The sequence below is a fragment of the Thermobia domestica genome, chromosome 6 (assembly GCF_964235325.1).
Source record: "Thermobia domestica chromosome 6, izTheDome1.hap1.1, whole genome shotgun sequence".
NCBI lineage: Eukaryota > Metazoa > Arthropoda > Insecta > Zygentoma > Lepismatidae > Thermobia > Thermobia domestica.
The window spans coordinates 135,018,667-135,044,326 of NC_137459.1; the positions used below are offsets into that span (position 1 = coordinate 135,018,667).

Consider the following 25,660-nt stretch of genomic DNA (forward strand, 5'->3'; position numbering starts at 1 on the left):
ATGTGTTTGAAATAACAGTTGTTGTAAATGGCATTATGATCATTTAGGCTGAGTCTTTTGGAAGCATCTACATAATGAGACGTGATATGTCAGCACGTTTCCAAAGTAAAGTCTTTAGAAAAATTTAATTTTCCATTTCTTGTAGCTTTGTTCCTTTATTCATTCGAAATACATTACACCACGATCATAGTATTTGACCTAAAATACAATTGATGCGCATTGCCCCGTCCATGCCATTTGTATTATAAATGATCTCCAAAATGTTGATGCTAGTGATACTCTATTGTCCTTTGTTACACTGAATAATGTATGTGGTATTGTGGTTTTATTTAATATCTAAATTAGAAATATCTAATAAATTACCTAGTGCAATTTGAGAAAATACAGTTTTATGTTGCCTTAGCAACACTGCTTGTTTACCTAGTGTATCTAGAAGAATTGCAGGGTATCTAGAAGAATTTGCCCTTCAATATTTCACACAACTTGGTACAAAATTTCAGCATTACATATATCGGGTGATTCCGTTAGTCCGTACCAGGCCTTTAAATCGAAAACGGTCCGAGATATGTACAAACTGAAAAACACGTATCCCATTAGTTGCAAAGGACAATAGAGCGAAGTAAAAAGTTACGTCCCAGGCTCCCCCGCAGGTCCCTGACGGAGTCCAACTCAAAATTGTCAAATGGAAAGAGGGGTCAAGTGGTATATCGCTTAAAAGCTCTTGTAAAAAGAAAGAATCTACAAGTCCCGATTCGCTACGATCACCCTATGCAACATGGCGGCTGGTCAAAATGTCATCAAAAGCTGCATTGAAATGAATGTGAAAAAACACATATTCCAGTGGAATTGGCGGTAAAATTGCTGGACAGTGCCCGGAAGCCCTGGAGAGTTGTGGTTTTCATCATAAAAACACATCAGCAAGTGGTGCACACAGCCGAAATATTGAGTCAATGACACTCACTAGTCGGTCGGGAGAAAACAACTGTTTTCACTTTGCTTGCACAGAATTCTTCGAGGTGTGCAACGAGGCAAGCATGCTCTACCAATGTTACCTGCATCTGTTTTGTAAGAGGTCTGGCGCTTTTCCCAGATCTTGACCTTGTTGTCCGCACAGGATGTTTGAAAGCCCTTTGTCGGTAGTTGTGATGTTGCTTCTTACGGTGACCTCTTCCCTCCCAGACCTCCGACACTATGGGGTCAAGGAAATTGAACACTGTATCCTCCCGACTGGCTAGTGCAACGGACAAAATATTTCGGCTGTGTGCACTGCGCGATGATTTGTTTCCATGATGAACACCATAACTCTCCAGGGTGCAGCAATTATACGGAACATTCCCCTAGAACATGTTGTTTTGCACCATTTGCCCGCATTCAGCCCAGAACCCAAAACGGCGGTATAAATAGATCTGTATTCTGGACTTGCCGTCTGCTGTCCAATGACGTATAAATCTTGCCAATCCCCGAGTGTCACGTTGCGACCCTGTCCGCGTTATTGTGTTATTTCCGTTCGAGAATGCATTTTCCCCCCAATTCCCGACCTGGTTTGAATGATGTCACAGCATGGTTCGTCTGTATACCTATCTTAAGCTCAGTGTTCCTCAGTAACAACAGGCGAATAATGGGATTGACGCAAGGTTCCAGCCCTGTCCTTACCTGCCCTTTTCTTCCCTATGCCTCGTGTAAAAGTGAAATTCATGAGACATTAATGTCGTGAAACGTATAACTTCAAATGAAATACCGAAATGAATAAACATACACATCTTTGATAACGATTACTGCAACTGGATTGTGCTGTTTGCTGGTTTATGTTTGTTGTACAAAACATACACCTTTCGAGAGAAACAGTCGCAGACAACCTTGAATTGAAAGGTATGAACGTGAGGTACGCTGGAACACAGTTTGTTCCACAGTAAGTTGAGCTGGCTTTGCTGAGGGGACGTTAGTATGAATTGTAGTGAAGTGCTTGTACTGTGCAAAAGTAATACACGCTACGAATTGAGTTGTATATATATATATATATATATATATATATATATATATATATATATATATATATATATATATATATATATATATGTGTGTGTGTGTGTGTGTGTGTCAGAAGGCTTCCATTTCATTGTAAAAGGTGGCACGTACTACCCTAATATCGTGTGTTAGTGCAGTGTCGGCTAAAGATAGCATTGTATTGGAACAATGCCATATACGAACGGGGAGGCATTTGACATGTTAATGGTGTTAGGGGAATGTAGGCAAAACTATAGAGCTGCAGCCCGAATTTATAACGCAAGGTTCCCACAGCGACAATCAATTTTCCATAATGTACTTTGACGGTTAGCAAATCGTCTGAAACAAACAGGGCGCTCCTCAATATGGGGGTCACAAACAAGCTCCAATTGTAGATGAAACGATGTCGTTATTGATGTTTTGGCTGCTGTTGAAGTACGTCCTAATGCATCCTCAAAAGCTATTGCCCGGGATCACGGAATTAGTCAAACAAGCGTACTGCGTATATTGTAGAAGCATAAACGCCACCCGTATCATATCTCCTTGTGCCAGGTGCTAACAGATGCCGACCGTAATAAGCGCCTCCAGTTTTGTAATTGGGTCCGTCAGAAATTGAGGACAAACCCAACGTTTTTCAGTATGTACGTGCTGTGGACATACGAAGCAATATTTACAAGTGATGGTCATGTCAACCTACACAATACGCATTATTGGACTACGGAGAATCCGCACTGGACACTACAGATCAACCGACAAAGACGTTGGAGCATCAATGTGTGGGGTGGTATCATTGGGACACATGTAATCGGGCCCTGGTTTATTGATGGAAATTTAACATCGGCTCTGTTCCATCAATTCTTGACAGAACATCTACCGCAACTACTGGAAAACATCCCACTTCATGTGCGGCGTAATATATGGATCAACTACATCAGAAGATATGAGGCAACGTATAATGACCGCATTTCGAAGCATAGGAGGGGCAGAGCTTGAAGCTGCGGTCTACAATTTATCGCCGTCTGGACCGTTGTCTTGCAGTACATGGGTGACAATTTCGGTAAAACGTGATGTAAAACGTGCTGTGTGAAGTGCACATCTGCTACACAACGGACAGCAGCCGTCTCCAAGTTAAATATGATATATCCTTTGTACGTTATGCGATGGTAAATTAATTCTTAGAACAACGTTAGACATTGCAATATAATATACTTAACTGTCCACCATAACGCTTCCATTTCCATACTGTGTATGTTACCAGCGTTGACTACGAGACGAAACAACACTTTTCAGTAGTGTCACGAAAGAGGACTGAACAGTCTCTGTAGTATTGTACCCGGAAAACGTATGTTACCAAGGAAATATATCTGTTCAAAATGTTCAGGGTCTTTCCTCCAGCACAATCAAACAACTGCTAATTTGGAGGTGGACCCAGCCTGGATATCTCAAACTGGTTACCGTGATATGTTGTACTTTTGAAATAATGAGACACTTGTTTTTCAGTTTTTCCGTCTGGCTGCCCGTTTCAGATTTATAGGGGTGGCCATATTGTTTTCAATGCACATTTTGATGACATTTTGACCCGCCGCCATTTTGCATAGGTTGATCGTAGAGAATCGGGACTTGTTGTAGCTTCTATTTTTTACAAGAGCTTTCAAGCGATATACCACTTGACCCCTCTTTCCATTTGACAATTTTGAGTTGGACCCCGTCTGGGACCCTGGGACGGAACTTTTTACTTCGCTCTGTTGTCCTTTACTACTAATGGGATACGTGTTTTTCAGTTTGTACATATCTCGGACCGTTTTCGATTTAAAGGCCTGGTACGGACTAACAGAATCACCCGATATATATATATATATATATATATATATATATATATATATATATATTAGGGATGGCCAAAATTTTCCGGATTCCGGAAATTTTGTTTTCCGGAATCGGAAAATTTACTTTCCGGAATTCGGAAAAATTCCGGAATTCGGAAAAAATACGGATTTCGGAAAAATTCCGGAATTCAGAAAATCCCGGAATTCGGAAAAATCCGGAATTCAGAAAAAATCCGGAATTCGGAAAAAAATCCGGAATTCAAAAAAATTCCGGAATTCGGAAAAATTCCGGATTTCGGAAAAAATCCGGAATTTAGAAAAAATTCGGAATTTTTCCGATTTTACTTTTCGGATTCCGGAAAGTAAAAATTCTGGAATTGGCCATCCCTAGCTAGTAGCTGTTAAAAGATAAACACAATAATGAATATATATACTGTATTAGTTTCTTGTAGTTGGATATGTATTTATCACTTACGTAGACAATTGCTACTGCAGTTATTTATTGCTTTATGATGAAGGTCTTATTTTCACACACAAAGAAGTCGCCGGTATGTCTGAAACATTATCGCGTTCCCACCTGCAGCTGCTCCAAAGCACTGCAAACTACTTTTTAACCAGGCGAAAGGCAGTGAAGGAAAAGAAATCTCAACAAATATTCTAATAACATTTGCTTATTGTCAACATACCTACAGTGAGCGCAGAAAGTGTTCGTACACCGTGCATACTTTATATTGGAAACAGCTAGCATGAGAACGGGAGGTGGAAAATATATATATAACCAGAATTAACACTACACATTCATACATTTTATTTCTATATACAAGAGAAAGGCCAAAGACAATGACTGTTTTGTTCAGAAGAAAAGAGAGAATTCCTTTTTTGTAAACGCAAAAAGTCACCGTACACTTATGCTTGAATTAATGCTTATAAAGTATATTACGTTATTTAATATTTTGTGGGATTACCCTGTGCGTTAATGATTGTCTGTAGTCTTCATGGCATTGATTTCACCTGTAGTAGTTCGTAGTTCTGTAGCTTCGGGACTGATTATGTCCCATTCTCCTTGAATCGCTTTTCTCAGGCCTTCTTTAGTAGAGAAGCTGTGCCTTCTGATTCTTGTCTCCAGAATAGACCATAGATGTTCTATGGGGTTCATGTCTGGGGATTGTGGAGGTGTGCGAAGCTGTTTCATGGTATTATAGAGTAGCCACAACCGAGTATTTTCCACTGTATGTTTGGAGTTGTTGCCTTGCTGAACAATAAATTGTTTTCTGCGCACTAGTATGGAGATTTTCCTTTAATATGTTAATATACACTTTGTGAATCATCACTCCATCGATAAAGTGGGGAGACCCACTCCTGAGGCACTCATACAACCCCAGACGAGCACGGACCCTCCTCCGTGTCTTACTTTAGGGACGAGATTTTGAGGATTCATCTCTGTATTCACCTTGCGCCATACTATACGCCTCCCATTGGATTCGATAAGATTAAATTTACTTTCGTCCGAAAATATGACCCTATTCCAGAAAGAAGCCTGATCCCTTATCTTTATACTCTTTTTCAAACTTTAGTCTCTTTATACGATTTGTCTTGTTCACCCATAACATTTTCCTGGCTATCCGACCATGATACCCTGCAAATTTTCCGCACTGTACTGGCTGATACTTTAACACCGCGTGTTTCCAGATCCGTTCTCAATTGCACAGCACTACTTTTCGGAACCTTTTTTCTTTCCCTAATAATGTAACGTTTATCTTGTTCACTCAACACTCTTGACCTTCCAGTTTTTTTCTTTTTTTTTTCGCACAGTGATAGAAACATTATACATCGCAATTATTGTTTGTAGTGTTGAACGAGGCCTGTCTGCAAGGTTTGCTATCTTTCTCAAATACGTACCTTTCTTATGCAATTTAATAATTACTTTTCTTGTCTCCTCATTTGTTTCTGTTCAGTTGCTTCCCATTTTGACAGCCCACTGTGCAGTTTTTTCACTCCTATTCACAACTAGGCCTAAACTCATTCTGTTATTCGTCAAGCTATACAAAGGTGTATACTCAGGTGAATACTAGTGAACCCCAGTTGTGGTATCTTTGTTTCGTATTCGTACGTCAGGTGTACGATATCTTTTTACGTCTATACACTTTCTACGGAATTTATTTACTTTCTGACCATTAAACTTGTCTTTGTGGTTCTTTATTGATATATTCATAAAGCTTAGTTTTCATTATTCATATTGTGTGTGTTATTACACTTCTTAAATTTTCTGTTTCTTTTTCGCAGGCATTCTCGTTTCAATAGCATAGGTGTACGAACACTTTCTGCGCTCACTGTATGTACAGTAAATACAAATTTACAATTTTTGACTTTACGAAGTATACAATGTAATTGTTCAATAATTAACATAAGCAGGCATTCATTAATTTATATTAATATAATAATTAATAAAACTAATAAGCGGGTAATTGATGACTCAGCGGTAGAGTTTTCATCTATGGTATTCTAACCCAGGACATGTGGGTTTTCGATGGCTAATTTTGTGTTCGAAAATTTTTCCGGTGGTAGGCCTACTGTTGGTTCCCTTTCTTATATTTGTTCCATCATCACTCATTAACGAATTTAGTTTATCAAAACTCTATAGCCATATATTCATTCTGTCCGTCAGTGAAACAAACACTCTCAAGAACTATCTGATGGATTACCATCAATTTTGGCCACGATGTACAGAGTTAATAGTTAAGAATCTAGTTCCCTGATGAATGTAATATTCAAACCGGAAGCGGTACAAATCAACCATTTCCGGTTTTAACGTTAATCATTATATAGTAAATATGCTAATAGATAGCGAGAAACGGTTTCCAGTAATCGACATATATAACATTCATGCAGATAGAATGTTACCAAATTTGTACATCTGCTGAAAATAATGAGCTTAGGTATTTAGAGAGCATTTTCCGCTTTAGAAAATGTGTGCTTGGTAAAGAATGTAGAGAATTAGCTGAATCAGGCACGTAGCTAGAATGTGGTAATAGGAAGAGGGGATCTGTCACGAAATACTGTGGTTATTTCCAGGGACTCAATCATTCTAAACTATTTTATTGGCAACATATATTGGTTCGTTTAGCCAAGATTTCTAATGGAGGGATGATATGAAATACTGTGGTTACACACCAGAGGCTCGATCAATCTAAATATTTTACTGACAACATAAAGCGTCAACAACACCAGTTTGTAGTGAAGTGAACATGGCGCAATTTGTGCCTGATAAAGTGTTTTTGCGGGGTGTCCTGCTGCATTACTTTAACATGCAGAAAAGTGCGACTGAAAGTCATCGTATTTTGGTGGAAGTGTATGGTGACCATGCTCTAGCTGATCGAACGTGTCAGAAGTGGTTTGCACGGTTTAGAAGTGGTGATTTCGGCTTGGCAGACCAAGAGCGAGCTGGACAGCCAAAAAAATTTCAAGACGAAGAATTGACAGCATTGCTCAAGCAGGATTCGTGTCAAACGCAGGAGCAACTTGCAGCAGCATTAGGCGTTGATCAAACAACAGTCTCCAAACGCTTGAAAGCCATGGGAATGATTCAAAAGATGTCACATTGGATTCCACATGAATTGAAAGACAGAGACGTTGAAAGACGAAAAACCATTTGCGAATTGCTGCTTCAACGACAGAGCAGAAAGGGGTTTCTGCATCGAATTATTACGGGTGATGAGAAGTGGATCCATTACGAGAACCCTAAACGAAAAAAGGCCTGGGTGAAACCAGGTGAACCAGGTCCATCACAACCAAAACGAGATATTCACTGTGCAAAGGTTATGATGTGCATATGGTGGGATATGAAAGGTGTGGTGTACTATGAGCTGCTGCAACCGGCTGAAACTATGAATGGAGAACGTTATCGACGACAATTAATGCGTTTGAAGCAAGCTCTGGCCAGAACACGACCAGAATGGGAGAACAGACATGATAAACTTATTGTTCAACATGATAACGCTCGCCCACATGTCGCAAAACCGGTCAAAACCTATTTAGAAAATGTCGGATGGGAAGTTTTACCCCACCTGCCGTATTCACCAGACGTTGCTCCTTCGGACTACTACTTGTTCGATTGCATGAACAACGATTTGATTGGACAGCGGTTTACTTCTTCAGAAGATATCGAAACATGGGTCTCTGACTGGATCGCTTCCAAGGATGAGGACTTCTTTCGCCACGGAATCCGTACATTGCCTGACAGATGGGCGAAAGTGGTGGCTAGCGATGGACAATATTTTTCTTAAGGTATTTATGTATTTTGTGTTTGTACTACAGCTTCAATGTGTGCGTACCAACCGCACGAATTAATTCCTAGACCAAATATTTTACTGACAACATACCCATATTGATTGGTTAGGACAATAAAATAAGGATATATTAGTAAGTATTTAATGAGAAGCTATGAAGAAATCTCGAGTAAAAAAATATAAAAAAGTATTGAAAAAGATATAGTCTTCCGAGGTCATTCGAACGGTGTCGAGAATTTTGCGTCTGAGAAATTTGCGCCCTACCTCAAGAACAGGGAAAATTGCGCCTGCGATGTACCTCCACCGGGAAGTTTGAGCCCTGCGAAATAAAAGAACCTATTGGAACTTACGCATTTGCTCGGAGGGGCTGACATTACAGCATAAACAATCCTCCCCCCATAACCATGCCATTTGTGATTTATTTTCATTGTGGCTATATAAGAAAAGAATAAACTTCAATATAAGCCAAAAGAACACAACGGATCAACGCAATCACTGCTTCTTCCAGAGATGATTTTGGGGGAACACTGGCCTCCCCAGGGTTCTCAGAGTGCCCCCTCGGAGGAGACCAAAATAATACGTCTATAATATAATAATAAATAGAATAGTACCAGCAGTGACCCCCCCTCCGGAATACTAACAAGGAAGGGTTACGCAGTGGCTCCGCTGAGATCCGAACGAGACAATCGTGCTTGCATTTGATATGTTATAATTAGACGAATCCCAAAGTTATACGTGCCACCGAGCGGAAAATCGTGAGTTACAACATATTTTGTAATGTACGAACTACAAAAAATTTACCTGCCATAATAGTTTGAACCGAGTCATTTCTTCGAAAACGGTTGAGTAAGTGGAAAACTCGGCCAACACGTATCCCATCATTTTCAACGACAAACATTTTTGGGGTAAAAACTTTGTCCCAGGGTCCCCCGCAGGGTCCCAGACGGGGTCCAACTCAAAATTTGCAAATGGCAAGGGGGGTTAAGTGGCACATCGTTTGAAAGCTGTTGTAAAATGAAAGAAAATGCAGCAAGTCTCGACTCTCTACAACAACCCTGTGCAAAATGGCGACGTGTCAAAGTGTAAACGAAAACTTAATTGAAAAGTCCATGGTTACCCCTATAAATCGGAAACGGTAAGACGAATGTGAAAACAGGAAAGGATGTGTGGCATTATTTTCAAAGTACAACGATTAAAGTGAAAACGTCTTCTCCCAGGGTCCCCACATGGTCCCAGGTGGGGTCCAACTAAAAAGTTTCAAATGGCAAGAGAGGTAAGACATCGTTTGAAAGCTGTTGTTAAGTGAAAGAAGACGGAGCGCATCTCGACTTTCTACGACAACCCTGTCCAAAATTGCGGTGGGTCAAAATGTAAACAAAAGCTTAATTAAAAATCTATTTCCACCTTGAATCCAAGAGAGCCGCTTCAAACCTATGTTATTCATAGTAGAAATCTAAATCTCTATTTTTCTCTATTATGTATTTAGAAATAATAGGAAGACTAAAGAACAATTGAATTTCGATTCACTTCAACTATTATTTCATTCGGTAACAACACATATATTTTGTTCTTAATGCACGTTCCTCACGGTTCTCTGGACATTATTAACTTGAATATAACGAATATGCGATGAACACACAAAACTCTGATTTCCTACTCATGCTGCTAAACAAAAGTTGAATACCTTCGGGTATTTTTTCTAATTTTGTCATACGTAGTTCATACAGAAAGAACTTGGTGCACCAGTAGGTCGGGGGCTATATTGTAACGTATTCGTGATGGTTACATGTGTATGTCATTCGTTGGTTTGATCGCAATACTTCAAGCAATACCAAATATCCAAAAAGCAAAAAAACAAAAAAACAAAATCATTTGCAAGATTGGCGAGTAGTACCAAACATGTGTAAATCATTTCAGTAGATCGAGCTGCGTCAAACTTTGTTGGTTTGGTCACAGTATTCCAAGAAATAACATATTTATATACAAACTCATTTTTCACGCTGGCAGCCACATTGGATTACAGATTATACTCTTTGATATTTTGTGGATATCTACTATTAACCATAACCGTTCGCTTCTCCAACACCAGTGGTGTGAGCTGGATATGCGTTCGATACATAGTGCGGCATTTTGAACTCAGGATGTTGCGTTTTTGAACATTTTGCATATTTTAGTCACTTAATAATCAACATTAATGCCAAATTTGTTTTCGTAGCTTAAGCAGTTTGATACGCTTATCCTTTCGATACAGGTTTGAAGCGGCCCTCTTGGATTCAAGGTGGCAATAGATTTTCAATTAAGCTTTTGTTTACATTTTGACCAACCGCAATTTTGGACAGGATTGTCGTAGAAAGTCGAGATGCGCTCCGTCTTCTTTCGCTTAACAACAGCTTTCAAACGATGTCCTACCTCTCTTGCCATTTGAAACATTTTAGTTGGACCCCATCTGGGACCATGTGGGGACCCTGGGACAAGACGTTTCCACTTTAATCGTTGTACTTTGAAAATAATGCCACACATCCTTTCCTGTTTTCACATTCGTCTTACCTTTCAGATTTATAGGGGTGACCATGGACTTTTCAATTAAGTTTTCGTTTACACTTTGACACATCGCCATTTTGCACAGGGTTGTTGTAGAGAGTCGAGACTTGCTGCATTTTCTTTCATTTTACAACAGCTTTCAAATGATGTGCCACTTAACCCCCCTTGCCATTTGAAAATTTTGAGTTGGACCCCTTCTTGGACTCTGCGGGGGACCCTGGGACAAAGTTTTTACCCCAAAACTGTTTGTCGTTGAAAATGATGGGATACGTGTTGGCCGAGTTTTCCACTTACTCAACCGTTTTCGAAGAAATGACTCGGTTCAAACTATTATGCCAGGTAAATTTTTTGTAGTTCGTACATTACAAAATATGTTGTAACTCACGATTTTTTGCTCGGTGGCACGTATAACTTGGGAATTCATCTAGTTATAACATATCAAATGGAAACACAATTGTCTCGTTCGGATCTCAGCGGAGCCACTGCGTGACCCTTCCTTGTAAGTGTGCCCCCCGGAACATTTTTTCTGAAAGAACGACTGAACGCAATTGTGTGTTTGAAGTGTAATTCCAGCAAGTAAACACACTGTACATAGTTTTCTTGATAATATTACTGAACTGATTTTACATTCACTTTACATTTTCTTTTCTATATTTTGTGTCCTGAAAAGCCAAACAACTCGCAAAGATTGTGAACAGAGATATCTGAGTAGAGCCAAACAGCCTTTTGTAGATTAAATTATACTCTTTGATTATATTAATAAATAATTATATATCAGTCATTTATACTTTTATTGTAAATTTTGTAGTATAATGAAAAATTGTATTTGTATGGATTGCCCTCTAGTGAACTAAAATTGTATTTTTTTCATTTGTTCGGAATATTATAACGGATGGAGTAACTCACTGAGACGATGAGAGGCAAGCCTAGTTCAAATGTGAGTGGAAGTTACTTTGCACAATACAAAAATAAGTTGAATTGTAGGGCGCTAACATCCCAGTGCAAATATATAGCCGGCGCATTTTTCCCTCTTTTTGCGGTAGGGCGTAAACATCCCAGTGCAAATATATTGCGAGCGCATTTTTTCCTATTTTTATGGTAGGGCGCAAATTTCCTGGGCGCAAAAATTCTCGCATTCAAGGGAAATATAATGTCCGTGAAGTTGACAAGCCACTTATGTCAAACTCCAATTTCGACTTTAAACGTCGCTAGTGCTATGTTAGTGTTTGATAGTGACGCAAATCGTTAGTACTCCACAGATAACGTGTGCTTTTTAAATAATGGATATAAGTCTTCTAACTGCATGCCAACACGCCCACTTCTAAGAATCATCTCAAAAATGAGGTTAACCGTTAGAGCAAGAAAGTGCTCATTAGTGCCATTAACATTAGCGTTAATGCCTCCATCCTACGGCCCTTTGAGTAATTATAACACAACGCTCTTTGCTAGAGTCTCAATGCGTCCCTATATTCTCGCGAACATTCTGACATGCCCAAGTTAGTTACTTTTTTTTGGAACTATTGTTTATCTGTTATTGTTTATTGTTTATTGCTAGTCTGCAGAGTAGTCCTTACATTAATATGCCATTGTCCTTGATAATCATTGCGTATTTACAAGCAGTTTGTTATTACTGTTAGAAGATATCAAAAAACAACAGATAAAATCTACTACTTAACGGTTCATATTTTTCTTTTACAGTACATAAACGATTAATAATAATAATAATAATAATAATAATAATAATAATAATAATAATAATAATAATAATAATAATAATAATAAGACTATCCCAGCATAAAAGTTATCAATTGCATCACACTGGCAACAAGCGACGCATATTTTAACTTCATAAAAATTCGTTTCTCACGATTTTCTGGAAAACTACGTATGATAACATCTTCATTATGTCAAGTTGTTTATCTCAGTGTGATATATGTATTACCTCTGGACAATATCACAGTAAAACAAAAATTAAATATTAGGAGTACATCGTACTTTTGGACTACATCTCATTAACCATGGGAATATTGAGTAGTGTATACTTTAGGATGTAAGTTTCAGCTTAACTTGCATCATACATTCTTAGGATTACAAAAAGGAAATTTGTTCGTTTGCATTTGAACAAAATTCTTAGGATTACAAAAAGAAAAAATTTTTTTCTGAATTCCGGATTTTTTCCGAATTCCAAATTTTTTCTGAAATCCGGAATTTTTCTGACTTCCGGAATTTTCCGAAATCCGGAATTTTTCCGAATTCCGGAATTTTTCTGAATTCCGGAATTTTTCCGAAATCCGGATTTTTTCTGAATTCCGGAATTTTTCCGAATTCCGGAATTTTTCCGAATTCCGGAATTTTTCCGAATTCCGGAATTTTTCCGAAATCTGGAATTTTTTCCGAAATCCGGAATTTTTCCGAATTCCGGAATTTTTCTGAATTCCGGAATTTTCCGATTTTACTTTCCGGATTCCGGAAAGTAAAAATTCCGGAATTGGCCATCCCTAATATATATATATATATAGCATCCAAGGGGAGGGCTATAGGGACTATAGCTCCCTTTACGCTCTGGTTTACACTCGATAAAATGGGCTTCAATCCTACTTTCTTTACACTGGATCCGCGGATATATATATATTAGGGATGGCCAATTCCGGAATTTTTACTTTCCGGAATCCGGAAAGTAAAATCGGAAAATTCCGGAATTCGGAAAAATTCCGGAATTCGGAAAAATTCCGGAATTCAGAAAAAATCCGGATTTCGGAAAAATTCAGAAAAATTCCGGATTTCGAAAAAATTCCGAAATTCAGAAAAATTCCGGAATTCGGAAAAATTCCGGATTTCGGAAAAATTCCGGAATTCAGAAAAATTCCGGATTTTAGAAAAAATCCGGAAATCGGAAAAATTCCGGAATTCGGAAAAAATCCGGATTTCGGAAAAATTATTTTTTCTTTTTGTAATCCTAAGAATTTTGTTCAAATGCAAACGAACAAATTTCCTTTTTGTAATCCTAAGAATGTATGATGCAAGTTAAGCTGAAACTTACATCCTAAAATATACACTACTCAATCTTCCCACGGTTAATGAGATGTAGTCCAAAAGTACGATGCACTCCTAATATTTAATTTTTGTTTTACTGTGATATTGTCCAGAGGTAATACATATATCACACTGAGATAAACAACTTGACATAATGAAAATGTTATCATACGTAGTTTTCCAGAAAATCGTGAGAAACGAATTTTTATGAAGTTAAAATATGCGTCGCTTGTTGCCAGTGTGATGCAATTGATAACTTTTATGCTGGAATAGTCTTATTATTATTATTATTATTATTATTATTATTATTATTATTATTATTATTATTATTATTATTATTATTAATCGTTTGTGTACTGTAAAAGAAAAATATGAACCGTTAAGTAGTAGATTTTATCTGTTGTTTTTTGATATCTTCTAACAGTAATAACAAACTGCTCGTAAATACGCAATGATTATCAAGGACAATGGCATATTAATGTAAGGACTACTCTGCAGACTAGCAATAAACAATAAACAATAACAGATAAACAATAGTTCCAAAAAAAAAAAGTAACTAACTTGGGCACGTCAGAATGTTCGCGAGAATATAGGGACCCATTGAGACTATACGTGGTGTAATTATTACTCAAAGGGCCGTACAATGGAGGCATTAACGTTAATGTTAATGGTACTAATGAGCACTTACTTGCTCTAACGGTTAACCTCATTTTTGAGATGATTCTTAGAAGTGGGCGTGTTGGCATGCAGTTAGAAGACATATCCATTATTTAAAAAGCACACGTTATCTGTGGAGTGCTAACGATTTGCGTCACTATCGAACACTAACATAGCACTAGCGACGTTTAAAGTCGAAATTGGAGTCTGACATAAGTGGCTTGTCAACTTCACGGACATTATATTTCCCTTGAATGCGAGAATTTTGCGCCCAGGAAATTTGCGCCCTACCACAAAAATAGGAAAAAATGCGCTCGCAATATATTTGCACTGGGATGTTTGCGCCCTACCGCAAAAAGAGGGGAAAATGCGCCGGCTATATATTTGCACTGGGATGTTAGCGCCCTACAATTCAACTTATTTTTGTACTGTGTAAAGTAACTTCCACTCACACTTGAACTAGGCTTGCCTCTCATCGTCTCAGTGAGTTACTCCATCCGTTATAATATTCCGAACAAATGAAAAAAAAAAAAAAAAATACAATTTTAGTTCACTAGAGGGCAATCCATACAAATACAATTTTTCATTATACTACAAAATTTACAATAAAAGTATAAATGACTGATATATAATTATTTATTAATATAATCAAAGAGTATAATTTAATCTACAAAAGGCTGTTTGGCTCTACCCAGATATCTCTGTTCACAATCCTTGCGAGTTGTTTGGCTTTTTAGGACACAAAATATAGAAAAGAAAATGTAAAGTGAATGTAAAATCAGTTCAGTAATATTATCAAGAAAACTATGTGCAGTGTGTTTACTTGCTGGAATTACACTTTAAACACACAATTGCGTTCAGTCGTTCTTTCAGAAAAAATGTTCCGGGGGCACACTTAGTATTCCGGAGGGGGGGGTCACTGCTGGTACTATTCTATTTATTATTATATTATAGACGTATTATTTTGGTCTCCTCCGAGGGGGCACTTTGAGAGCTCTGGGGAGGCCAGTGTTCGCCCAAAATCATCTCTGGAAGAAGCAGTGATTGCGTTGATCCGTTGTGTTCTTTTGGCTTATATTGAAGTTTATTCTCCCCTTATATAGCCACAATGAAAATAAATCACAAATGGCATGGTTGTGGGGGGAGGATTGTTTATGCTGTAATGTCAGCCCTTCCGAGCAAATTCGTAAGCTCGAATAGCTTCTTTTATTTCGCAGGGCTCAAACTTCCCGGTGAAGGTACATTGCAGGCGCAATTTTCCTTGTTCTTGAGGTAGGGTGCAAATTTCCCAGACGCAAAATTCTCGACACCGTTCGAACAGTAGCGAAGCGTACTATGAGACTCTGAGGCCGGGCCTACCCGTATATTTTCTTTATCTTTGATTTCTTATAAAATAAAGCCAATACTTCAAAATTTCGGTTTTTTTCGCTAAAAAATAGTAGTTTGAAAACACTTGGAGACCCTTCCGTCTGAGCCTCACCAGCTCGCTAGACAGGCTTACGGACTATGCTGGTCAGGGAGCGAAGCTATTATCGCTGGGGATTACGCGCATTGTTGGGAAGGTGCGAAGGCTCGCCTCTGGGAGTTAAATTTTAGCGTTGAAGGCATCTTTCATACGTTATTAAATAATTTCTTTAACATTATGAAGTTTCTATGTAGAATTCAGTATTTATACAGTATTAGTGATAACTTGTTTAATTTAGTATCTACTCTCATCAGTTATTCAGAGTAGCTTTATTTTTTCCCTACATGGGAACTGTTCCATAATAGCTTGTAAAGTGTAAGTCTGATACATTAAACATAGGATAAAATAATAATATTTGTAATTTTAGTTGACTTTTCCATTTTATAGAATCAGCGATGTATTTACGATTTTGTTTCGAGGGGTTTTGCTAACTTCATTTCTGCAAATGTGAAAATTTTGCAATATATATATAAAACAATAAAAAATTACGATAAAATTTCGGTGAGTGCTTAAGTCCCGAAGCCACCCCCTTAAATATGCCACTGCATAGAATACAGTATTAAACATCTCGCGTTGATTCAAATGAAGTTCCTTCTGACCATTAACATTTCTATTGAAGTTATTATTACGTGATGCATAAATTAAATGCAGTATTGTACTTACTTCAAAGTGAGAGATGCAAGTAACAAATGCTTATCCAAGAAATTTGACAGCTAACTGTAAAAATGTAGACCCTACTTTCCTTTTCTCTCCCTTCATTGCGTAGCGTAGTTGCTAACGCTCTCGCCTTCGCTGCGAGCGGTCCCGGGTTCGATTCCCAGTGGGGCACTCCGTTGAAAAAGTGTGAAATGCTTTTTCAGGCCAGCCACTCTGAATGAGGTTTTCCTGGGTTTTCCTCATTCACACTAGGCAAATGCCGGGCTGGTACCTAACTTATAGGCCCCAGGCAGCTTCCTTCCCTTTCCCCGGATTATGTGCTCTCCGAGGGACGCCATCCGTCAAACGTGACGGGCTAAATGGCCTTAGATGCCGAAAGGCCAGAAATTAATTCCTAATCGTAGTCCTAATCAAATATGCAGGAAATGAAAAGAGCAAGTGAGGAGGATATTCCCCTCATCCCCCCTGCAAATCCCAGACAGAAGAAAATATGGATTGCACTTCAAAATATTTGTAAATGAAAAAAAAATCAAATGAAATTTTGAGTTTTACGTCCCACAGTTATGCCGGTTAGGCTAAAGGAGACGGTGATGATGAGTAATGAATGAAATTGTGTAATGAAGAAAGTGGGAGGAAACGAGAGAACCCCGAGAAAACCCACGCACACGGTGTTTGTCCACCACAAAGTCCACTTGGCGGGAGCAGGGTTTACCCGAGACCCCTAGCACCAGAGGTGAACGCTCTTCCACTGAGCCACCGCGGCCCCACAAAATATTTGTAGTGGAGCTAAATGGGAATATTAGTTTATCGGGCCTACCTTACTTGTGGGATTACGCTTCGCCACTGCGTTCGAATGACCTCGGAAGACTATATCTTTTTCAATACTTTTTTTATAATTTTTTACTCGAGATATCTTCATAGCTTCTTATTAAAATACTTACTAATATATCCTCATTTTATTGTCCTAACCAATCAACATGGGTATGTTGTCAGTAAAATATTTAGATTGATCGAGCCTCTGGTGTTATCATCCCTCCATTAGAAATCTTGGCTAAACGAACCAATATATGTTGCCAATAAAATAATTTAGAATGATTGAGCCCCTGGTAAATAACCACAGTATTTCGTGACAGAACCCCCCTTCCTATTACCATATTCTAGCTACGTGCCTGACTCAGCTAATTCTCTACATTCTTTACCAAGCACACATTTTTTAAAGCGGAAAATGCTCTCTAAATACCTAAGCTCATTATTTTCAGCAGATGTACAAATTGGGTAACATTCTATCTACATGAATGTTATATATGTCGATTACTGGAAACCGTTTCTCGCTATCTATTACCATATTTACAATATAATGATTAACGTTAAAACCGGAAATGGTTGATTTGTACCGCTTCCGGTTTGAATATTACATTCATCAGGGAACTCGATTCTTAACTATTGACTCTGTACATCGTGGCCAAAATTGATGGTAATCCATCAGATAGTACTTGAGACTGTTTGTTTCACTGACGGACAGAATGAATATATGGCTATAGAGTTTTGATAAACTAAATTCGTTAATGAGTGATGATGGAACAAATATAAGAAAGGGAACCAACAGTAGGCCTACCACCGGAAAAATTTTCGAACACAAAATTAGCCATCGAAAACCCACATGTCCTGGGTTAGAATACCATAGATGAAAACTCTACCACTGAGTCATCAATCACCCGCTTATTAGTTTTGTTAACTATTATATTAATATAAATTAATGAATGCCTGCTTATGTTAATTATTGAACAATTACATTGTATACTTCGTAAAGTCAAAAATTGTAAATTTGTTTTACTGTACATACAGTGAGCGCAGAAAGTGTTCGTACACCTATGCTATTGAAACGAGAATGCCTGCGAAAAAGAAACAGAAAATTTAAGAAGTGTAATAACACACACAATATGAATAACGAAAACTAAGCTTTATGAATATATCAATAAAGAACCACGAAGACAAGTTTAATGGTCAGAAAGTAAATAAATTCCGTAGAAAGTGTATAGAGTAGACGCAAAAAGAGATCGTACACCTGACGTACGAATACGAAACAAAGATACCACAACTGGGGTTCACTAGTATTCACCTGATTATACACCTCTGTTTATAGCATGACGAATAACAGAATGAGTTTAGTTGTGAATAGGAGTGAAAAAACTGCACGGTGGGCTGTAAAAATGGGAAGCAACCGAACAGAAACAAATGAGGAGACAAGAAAAGTAATTATTAAATTGCATAAGAAGGTTAAATCTTTGAGAAAGATAGCAAACCTTGCAGACAGACCTCGTTCAACAGTACAAACAATAATTGCGATGTATAATGTTTCTATCACTGTGCGAAAAAAAAAAAAAACTGGAAGACCAAGAGTGTTGAGTGAACAAGATAAACGTTACATTATTAGGGAAAGAAAAAAGGTTCCGAAAAATAGTGCTGTGCAATTGGGAACGGATCTGGAAACACGCGGTGTTAAAGTATCAGCCAGTACAGTGCGGGATATTTGCAGGGTATTATGGTCGGATAGCCAGGAAAATGTTATGGGTGAACAAGACAAATCGTATAAAGAGACTAAAGTTTGAAAAAGAGTATAAAGATAAGGGATCAGGCTTCTTTCTGGAATAGGGTCATATTTTCGGACGAAAGTAAATTTAATCTTATCGAATCCAATGGGAGGCGTATGGTATGACGCAAGGTGAATACAGAGATGAATCCTCAAAATCTCGTCCCTAAAGTAAGACACGGAGGAGGGTCCGTGCTCGTCTGGGGTTGTACGAGTGCCTCAGGAGTGGGTCGTCTCCACTTTATCGATGGAGTGATGATCCACAAAGTGTATATTAACATATTAAAGGAAAATCTGCATACTAGTGCGCAGAAAACAATTTATTGTTCAGCAAGGCAACAACTCCAAACATACAGTGGAAAATACTCGATTGTGGCTACTCTATAATACCATGAAACAGCTTCGCACACCTCCCCAATCCCCAGACATGAACCCCATAGAACATCTATGGTCTGTTCTGGTGACAAGAATCAGAAGGCACAGCTTCTCTACTAAAGAAGGCCTGAGAAAAGCTATTCAAGAAGAATGGGACATAATCAGTCCCGAAGCTAACTAACTCTATGGCCTATGGAACCCGGAGGTTCAATGCCGCGTTCACAAAAGCTCTCTACTGACTTCTATAGTCCCGAAGCTACAGAACTACGAACTACTACAGGTGAAATCAATGCCACGAAGACTACAGACAATCATTAACGCACAGGGTAATCCCACAAAATATTAAATAACGTAATATACTTTATAAGCATTAATTCAATCATAAGTGTACGGTGACTTTTTGCGTTTACAAAAAAGGAATTCTCTCTTTTCTTCTGAGCAAAACAATGATTGTGTTTGTTTGGCCTTTCTCTTGTATATAGAAATAAAATGTATGAATGTGTAGTCTTAATTCTGGTTATATATATATTTTCCACCTCCCGTTCTCATGCTAGCTGTTTTCAATATAAAGTATGCATGGTGTACGAGCACTTTCTGCGCTCACTGTAGGTATGTTGACAATAAGCGAATGTTATTAGAATATTTGTTGAGATTTCTTTTCCTTCACTGCCTTTCGCCTGATTAAAAAGTAGTTTGCAGTGCTTTGGAGCAGCTGCAGGTGGGAACGCGATAATGTTTGAGACATACCGGCGACTTTTTTTGTGTGTGAAAATAAGACCTTCTCATAAAGCAGTAAATAACTGCAGTAGCAATTGTCTACGTAAGTGATAAAGACATATCCAACTACAAGAAACTAATACAGTATATATATATTCATTATTGTGTTTCTCTTTTAACAGCTACTAGCTAGGGATGGCCATTTCCAGAATTTTTACTTTCCGGAATCCGGAGAGTAAAATCGGAAAAATTCCGAATTTTTTCTAAATTCCGGATTTTTTTCCGAATGTCGGAATTTATCTGAATTCCGGAATTTTTCCGAATTCCGGAATTTTTCTGAAACCCGGAATTTTTCTGAAATCCGGATTTTTTCCGAATTCCGGATTTTTTCTGAATTTCGGAATTTTTCCGAAATCCGGAATTTTTCTGAATTCCGGATTTTTTCTGAATTCCGGAATTTTTCCGAATTCCGGAATTTTTCCGAAATCCGGAATTTTTCCGAATTCCGGAATTTTTCTGAATTCCGGAATTTTTCCGAAATCCGGAATTTTTCCGAATTCCGGAAAGTAAATTTTCCGATTCCGGAAAACAAAATTTCCGGAATCCGGATTCCGGAAAATTTTGGCCATCCCTAATATATATAGTGAGGGAGAGAGAGAGAAAGAAAGGAAGAGAGAGAGAGAAGGCTATATGCATCAGCAGTGGATTTTGTTTCAGGAGAGGCTTGACGAAAGAGTAAGAAACATTTGTGTTGTACATGCAATGCAAAAAAAAAAAAATCATTCGGAAGGTTTGAGCTCCATAACCACCCCTAAATACGCCACAGTACATCAGTCAACTGTTGCCATATTATGTAACACAGCACGAAACAAATTTTGAGCAGAGGCAATTTGAACAGCTATCATTGTCAAGATTCGAGACGAGACCGAGACTTTCGAGACTGTCTCGTCTCGTCTCGATTTATAGAGGTCTGACTTGGTCTCGTCTCTCTATATAGAAGTCCATCTCGGTCTCGTCTCAATATATAAAAGTCTGTCTCGGCACCATCCGTAATGGCAATATTTTGATTGTTGCAACCGACCAGAGAATAACAAGTCGCAAGCTTTGTTGTGACAGATTTCTACTGCTCTATTACAGTCTCAAACAGAGCCTCTCTTAAATTCTTATTGTTCCCCTTGTGCAAAAGTCTGAGTTCAACATTGGTTTAAAATGCCAAAAATTTATATTTCAGAGGTTTTTAACCCAATTTATCCTCTTTGATGAGGTTTTTTCACGTTACACGGTCATATGACTGAGTATAAGGGTCCATTCCCTTTTATTGGACATGAGTACGTTGCTGCTCCCTTCTCAAAATTTTTGTTGGAAAATAAAATTTGGTAATTTTTTTCTAGAAATCAAATATATATTTCTGTAAATTTGAGTGGTCCTGCTTATCCCTTTCTGTGGGTAAAATATTGCCAAATTACTCAAATTAGTATGTTTCCTACGTGGTCGGTTATTACCATTATTAAGTATTTTGCCTATTGGCAGGTCCTGCGACTAATGATTTTTTTTCTTAGGTTGGGCCTGAAAATCTTTCTTCCACGTTTCTCGATATTCAGCTTTCTCTCTTAGCCCCCAATATTTTCTTCTATTTTTCCAGATCATCACTCAGTTGTGTTCTTTTTATTCCCAGTCGCTTTCCTTCCATCTTTCCCTCTATAACGGTATCAAAAAGACAATTTCTTCGCAAGATAGATCTCAATCAATTGGCCTTCCTACGAAGAATGCTGGGAAGAAACGTCCTCTTTTTCTCCTGTCCGTTTCAAAACCTCTTCGTTTCTTACTCTCTCTGTTCATTTTATCTTCTCCATCTTCCTTTTTAGCATCATAGGGAGTACACTATACAAGAGAACAACGAAAACAGGTACAAGGATATAAAATTACTGAAAAACACACAAGATACTTTCATTGTAGTTTCCGAATAACGAATTAAATAACAAAGCACATGGGTGTGCAGTGAAAACACACACACGTAATACGTGCTGGGCGTTCAGATTTCAAAACAGCATTCGTATTCTAAGATGAAATTCGCTCGAATAATTTTTCGTTTGTATTTCGCGTTATTTGATTTCTGGAGCGTTCGTATATCTGACAATACTGTATGAAGCGAATATTAAAAATCAAGTCTCAATTCAGGTCTGGATTTTTAAAAAAGGGCTGGAGTTAATCACACATTATTCGTTTTCATTTACACGGCCATCACTGATTTAAGTTATAAACATTTAGTGGGTATGTTATGGTCACATGAGCATATAGTTTTTATGTAAGATTATTGTTATTATCTTTTACAGATGGCAACCAAAAACCCATTGCATCACAAGATACTTCAGGCCGCACAAGAAGGCAATGTTGAGTTTTTGAGAAGTCTGAAAAAGAATATATCGTCAATATATGATTCTTACTATGAGAAATCTGGAGATACTCCACTACACGTAGCTGCTAGAGAGGGAAAAGTGAACGTTTTAAGGTTTGTTTATTTTTCATACTTTTTAATGGATGTTTGCAAAATAAGTTTTCAGCACCAAAGTTTAATGATGTTTGAGTCTACAATTTTACATTGGTTGGGAATCACATATGTTTCAAGCGGGTATCTAAACCTACTCGGACACAAAAAAGAAGAATATTAACCATTATACCTAAAGAAAAATATAATTCGAAAGACTGATGTTGTCATGTTATGCTTGCTATAATGTCAGTGTCAACTAAACCATGCAGTAGAACTTCAGTTCCAAGCTTGTCCTCAAAACGCTCATATGGAATGTTTGCTAAAATTTGTCTTTTCGTAAATGAAACGGCAGTAGTTCATGGGTTAGCCATAAAGCCATAAGAGAGAGCGAACACAAATGAGTAACTTTACTATAGCCACAACGTCTACATTTTATCATATATGCCTTCAAATTTAGATATCAACAACTCTAAATATTTTATAAGAACTAACATTTTTCAGTAACTATTGTTACACTGTTATAACCAGTCGAGAGCAGTATACTCAATACAGCCTTAATTCGCTCTTAGTGACTCTTAAAGTTTTTAAACGTATCTCAATACTACTCTAAACCACAATAGCAGCTCTAACTGGTATACGCGCTTTTTAATATCGCCTAAGCTTACCTGTGGAGTAGTGTTGCCACGAGACGAGAAAAGACAGAACTCTTTGAGGCAAGACACGAGACGAGACATACTACTTGTCCCGTCTCGTTTTCGAGACGAAACACAAGACGAGACGTCTCGTGAAATGTCTCATGTCTCGAAAATGCAAACATAGTTTTTGAATTTGTTTAAAAATGTATTAACTCGGAATAAGCTATTTGTGTTCGAAATGTATACCAACGTTTATTATTTCAAATGAGGACTACCCTACAAAGAACAAGGAATACCTAAACTTATTTTTTTAATGGTTCTTACAAAGAGCTTTCATTTCTATTTTTCAATCGATTGAAGTTTAATTATTTTGTGATACTACTTCAGATTCAAGTACAATGTTAAAGCATTCATCGAGATCAGTTTCAGAGGATTTCATTCCAGGTGCTGGTGGGATATCTAAGTATAAAAATCCTGTTATACAATTCTCTTAATAGCAGTTTCATCACTAACTAACCATTGTTTCATGGTCTTTCTCGTTCCGAACAAAGACAGAAACGTGTCAGCTTTTTCGGTACTGAGTTTTAAAAAGATGCTGGTTTGACAATAAAATTTAGTTAAAAAAAAATGTTTTATGATGTTATTCGAACCTAAGGCACTTTTGAAATCTGAAAGTCACATAGGCCTCTTTATTTGTTGAAGTGGCGCCAGAGGTTCTGAAAAAAGGATTTCAGAATAAGTGGAGAAGGCTTGACTTTCGACTATACCGATGTTATTGATAAATATTCCTGTCGTAGTAATTCATTGCTATTTCAGTCGAAACTAAGCAGTCGTTGTTGGAAGATTGTAGTCGTGTTGTAAATGAAATGAAATGAAATGAAATATTGGAGTTTTACGTCCCACGGTTATGCCGGTTAGGCTAAAGGAGACGGTGATGATGAGTAATGAATGAAATGGTGGAATGAATAAAGTGGGAGGAAACGGGAGAACCCCGAGAAAACCCACGCACACGGTGTTTGTCCACCACAAAGTTCACACGGCGCGAGCTGGCATCGAAGCAGGGACCCCAAGCACCAGAGGTGAACGCTCTACCACTGAGCCACCGCGGCCCCCTGTAGTCGTGTTGTGTGTTGTGCTCTGGTAACCAAACCAAACTTCGTTAAATTTGTAATTTTAACCACTTGCCATAACAGTTCTTTTTGTGGGTCTCAGCCGCTCTAGCGTTGCCACGAGACGAGACGAGCATATCGTTTTGAGACGAGACACGAGATGAGACATGCTTTGCACGAGACGAGACAAAACAACTTGAAGTCTCGTCTCGTCTCGTGGCAACACTACTGTGGAGCGTGGATCCCTTGTTCGATACCATCACGCGCTAAATAAGCTTTTTGGTTGACAAACATCGTGTGCTGAGTTTTCTGGGGTTCTTGTTTTCTCTCACTTTTGTCATTCCACTATTATCATTCATCTCACCATCACCGTCTCCCTTAGCCTCAGTGCATAAAGAGGGATGTTAAACTAAATAATAATAAAATAACAAATTGTATTACCTCTTATTCATCGCAATTATCACCTACAAACATGTCTGAACGCGCATCAGAAAACTGAACAATATAACTAAGAAACATAGATTACCAACGTTCTGTTTTTCTTTTACCATGTGTCAGATTTTTTAAAATAACACTTTAAATCCCGCATTCATATTCTTCGTTTTCTTAAAACTACAGTAGAACCTCTCGACAACGGAAGTGATGAAACATTATTATTTGTCCATAAATAAGAGATGACTGTTGCGAAGAGGTCACACAAATTCAGAATACTCACGGCTCATGTAATTGAATCGATGATCGCAGAATGTACCTGAGTCACTTTTTTTCTTTTACAAATTATTATTATTATTATTATTATTATTATTATTATTATTATTATTATTATCATCATTATTGAAAATTTGGTTAGTTTTATGAAATGTATTAATTTTTCAGATTCTATATTGGTATATACAACTTTGTGTATAGAAAGGGCAAATGTCGAAGGTGTTACAACGGCGTAAACACAGCGTTGAATTACAGACTAAGTGTAAAAACGTCCGCAGTTCTCGATTACAAGTTTTTTGTACTCGGTACTTTTCTCTGTAGTCAGCTGTTTCTGTGATTCAGTCTGTCTCACGTAAAAATCTCCAGCACTATCAATTGTGTTATTTTGTGTTTGTTTTGCAAAAAAAAAAAAAAAAAAAAAAAAGGAAAAATGAATTTTGTTTGTAACAATGAAAGCAGAAACAGATCACAATCTTGATAAACGCAAAAGAGGAGTAGCAAATAGTAAAGTAATGAAAGTTAGTTCGCTAAAGTAAAAGAACATCACACAAACTATGGTGCAAGAATTT

At 37.8% G+C, this 25,660-nt stretch overlaps 1 protein-coding gene across 2 annotated transcripts in view; it reads left to right on the forward strand.

Annotated features, from left to right (window-relative positions):
• LOC145688234 (ankyrin repeat domain-containing protein 16-like) overlaps nt 1-25,660 on the forward strand; it is a 324,431-nt gene that overhangs the window by 56,111 nt on the left and 242,660 nt on the right. For both annotated transcript variants that reach the window (XM_081762148.1, XM_081762149.1), the window contains exon 2: nt 22,485-22,660. In XM_081762148.1, the coding sequence (XP_081618274.1) occupies nt 22,485-22,660 (176 nt within the window). The remainder of the gene's footprint in view (nt 1-22,484; nt 22,661-25,660) is intronic.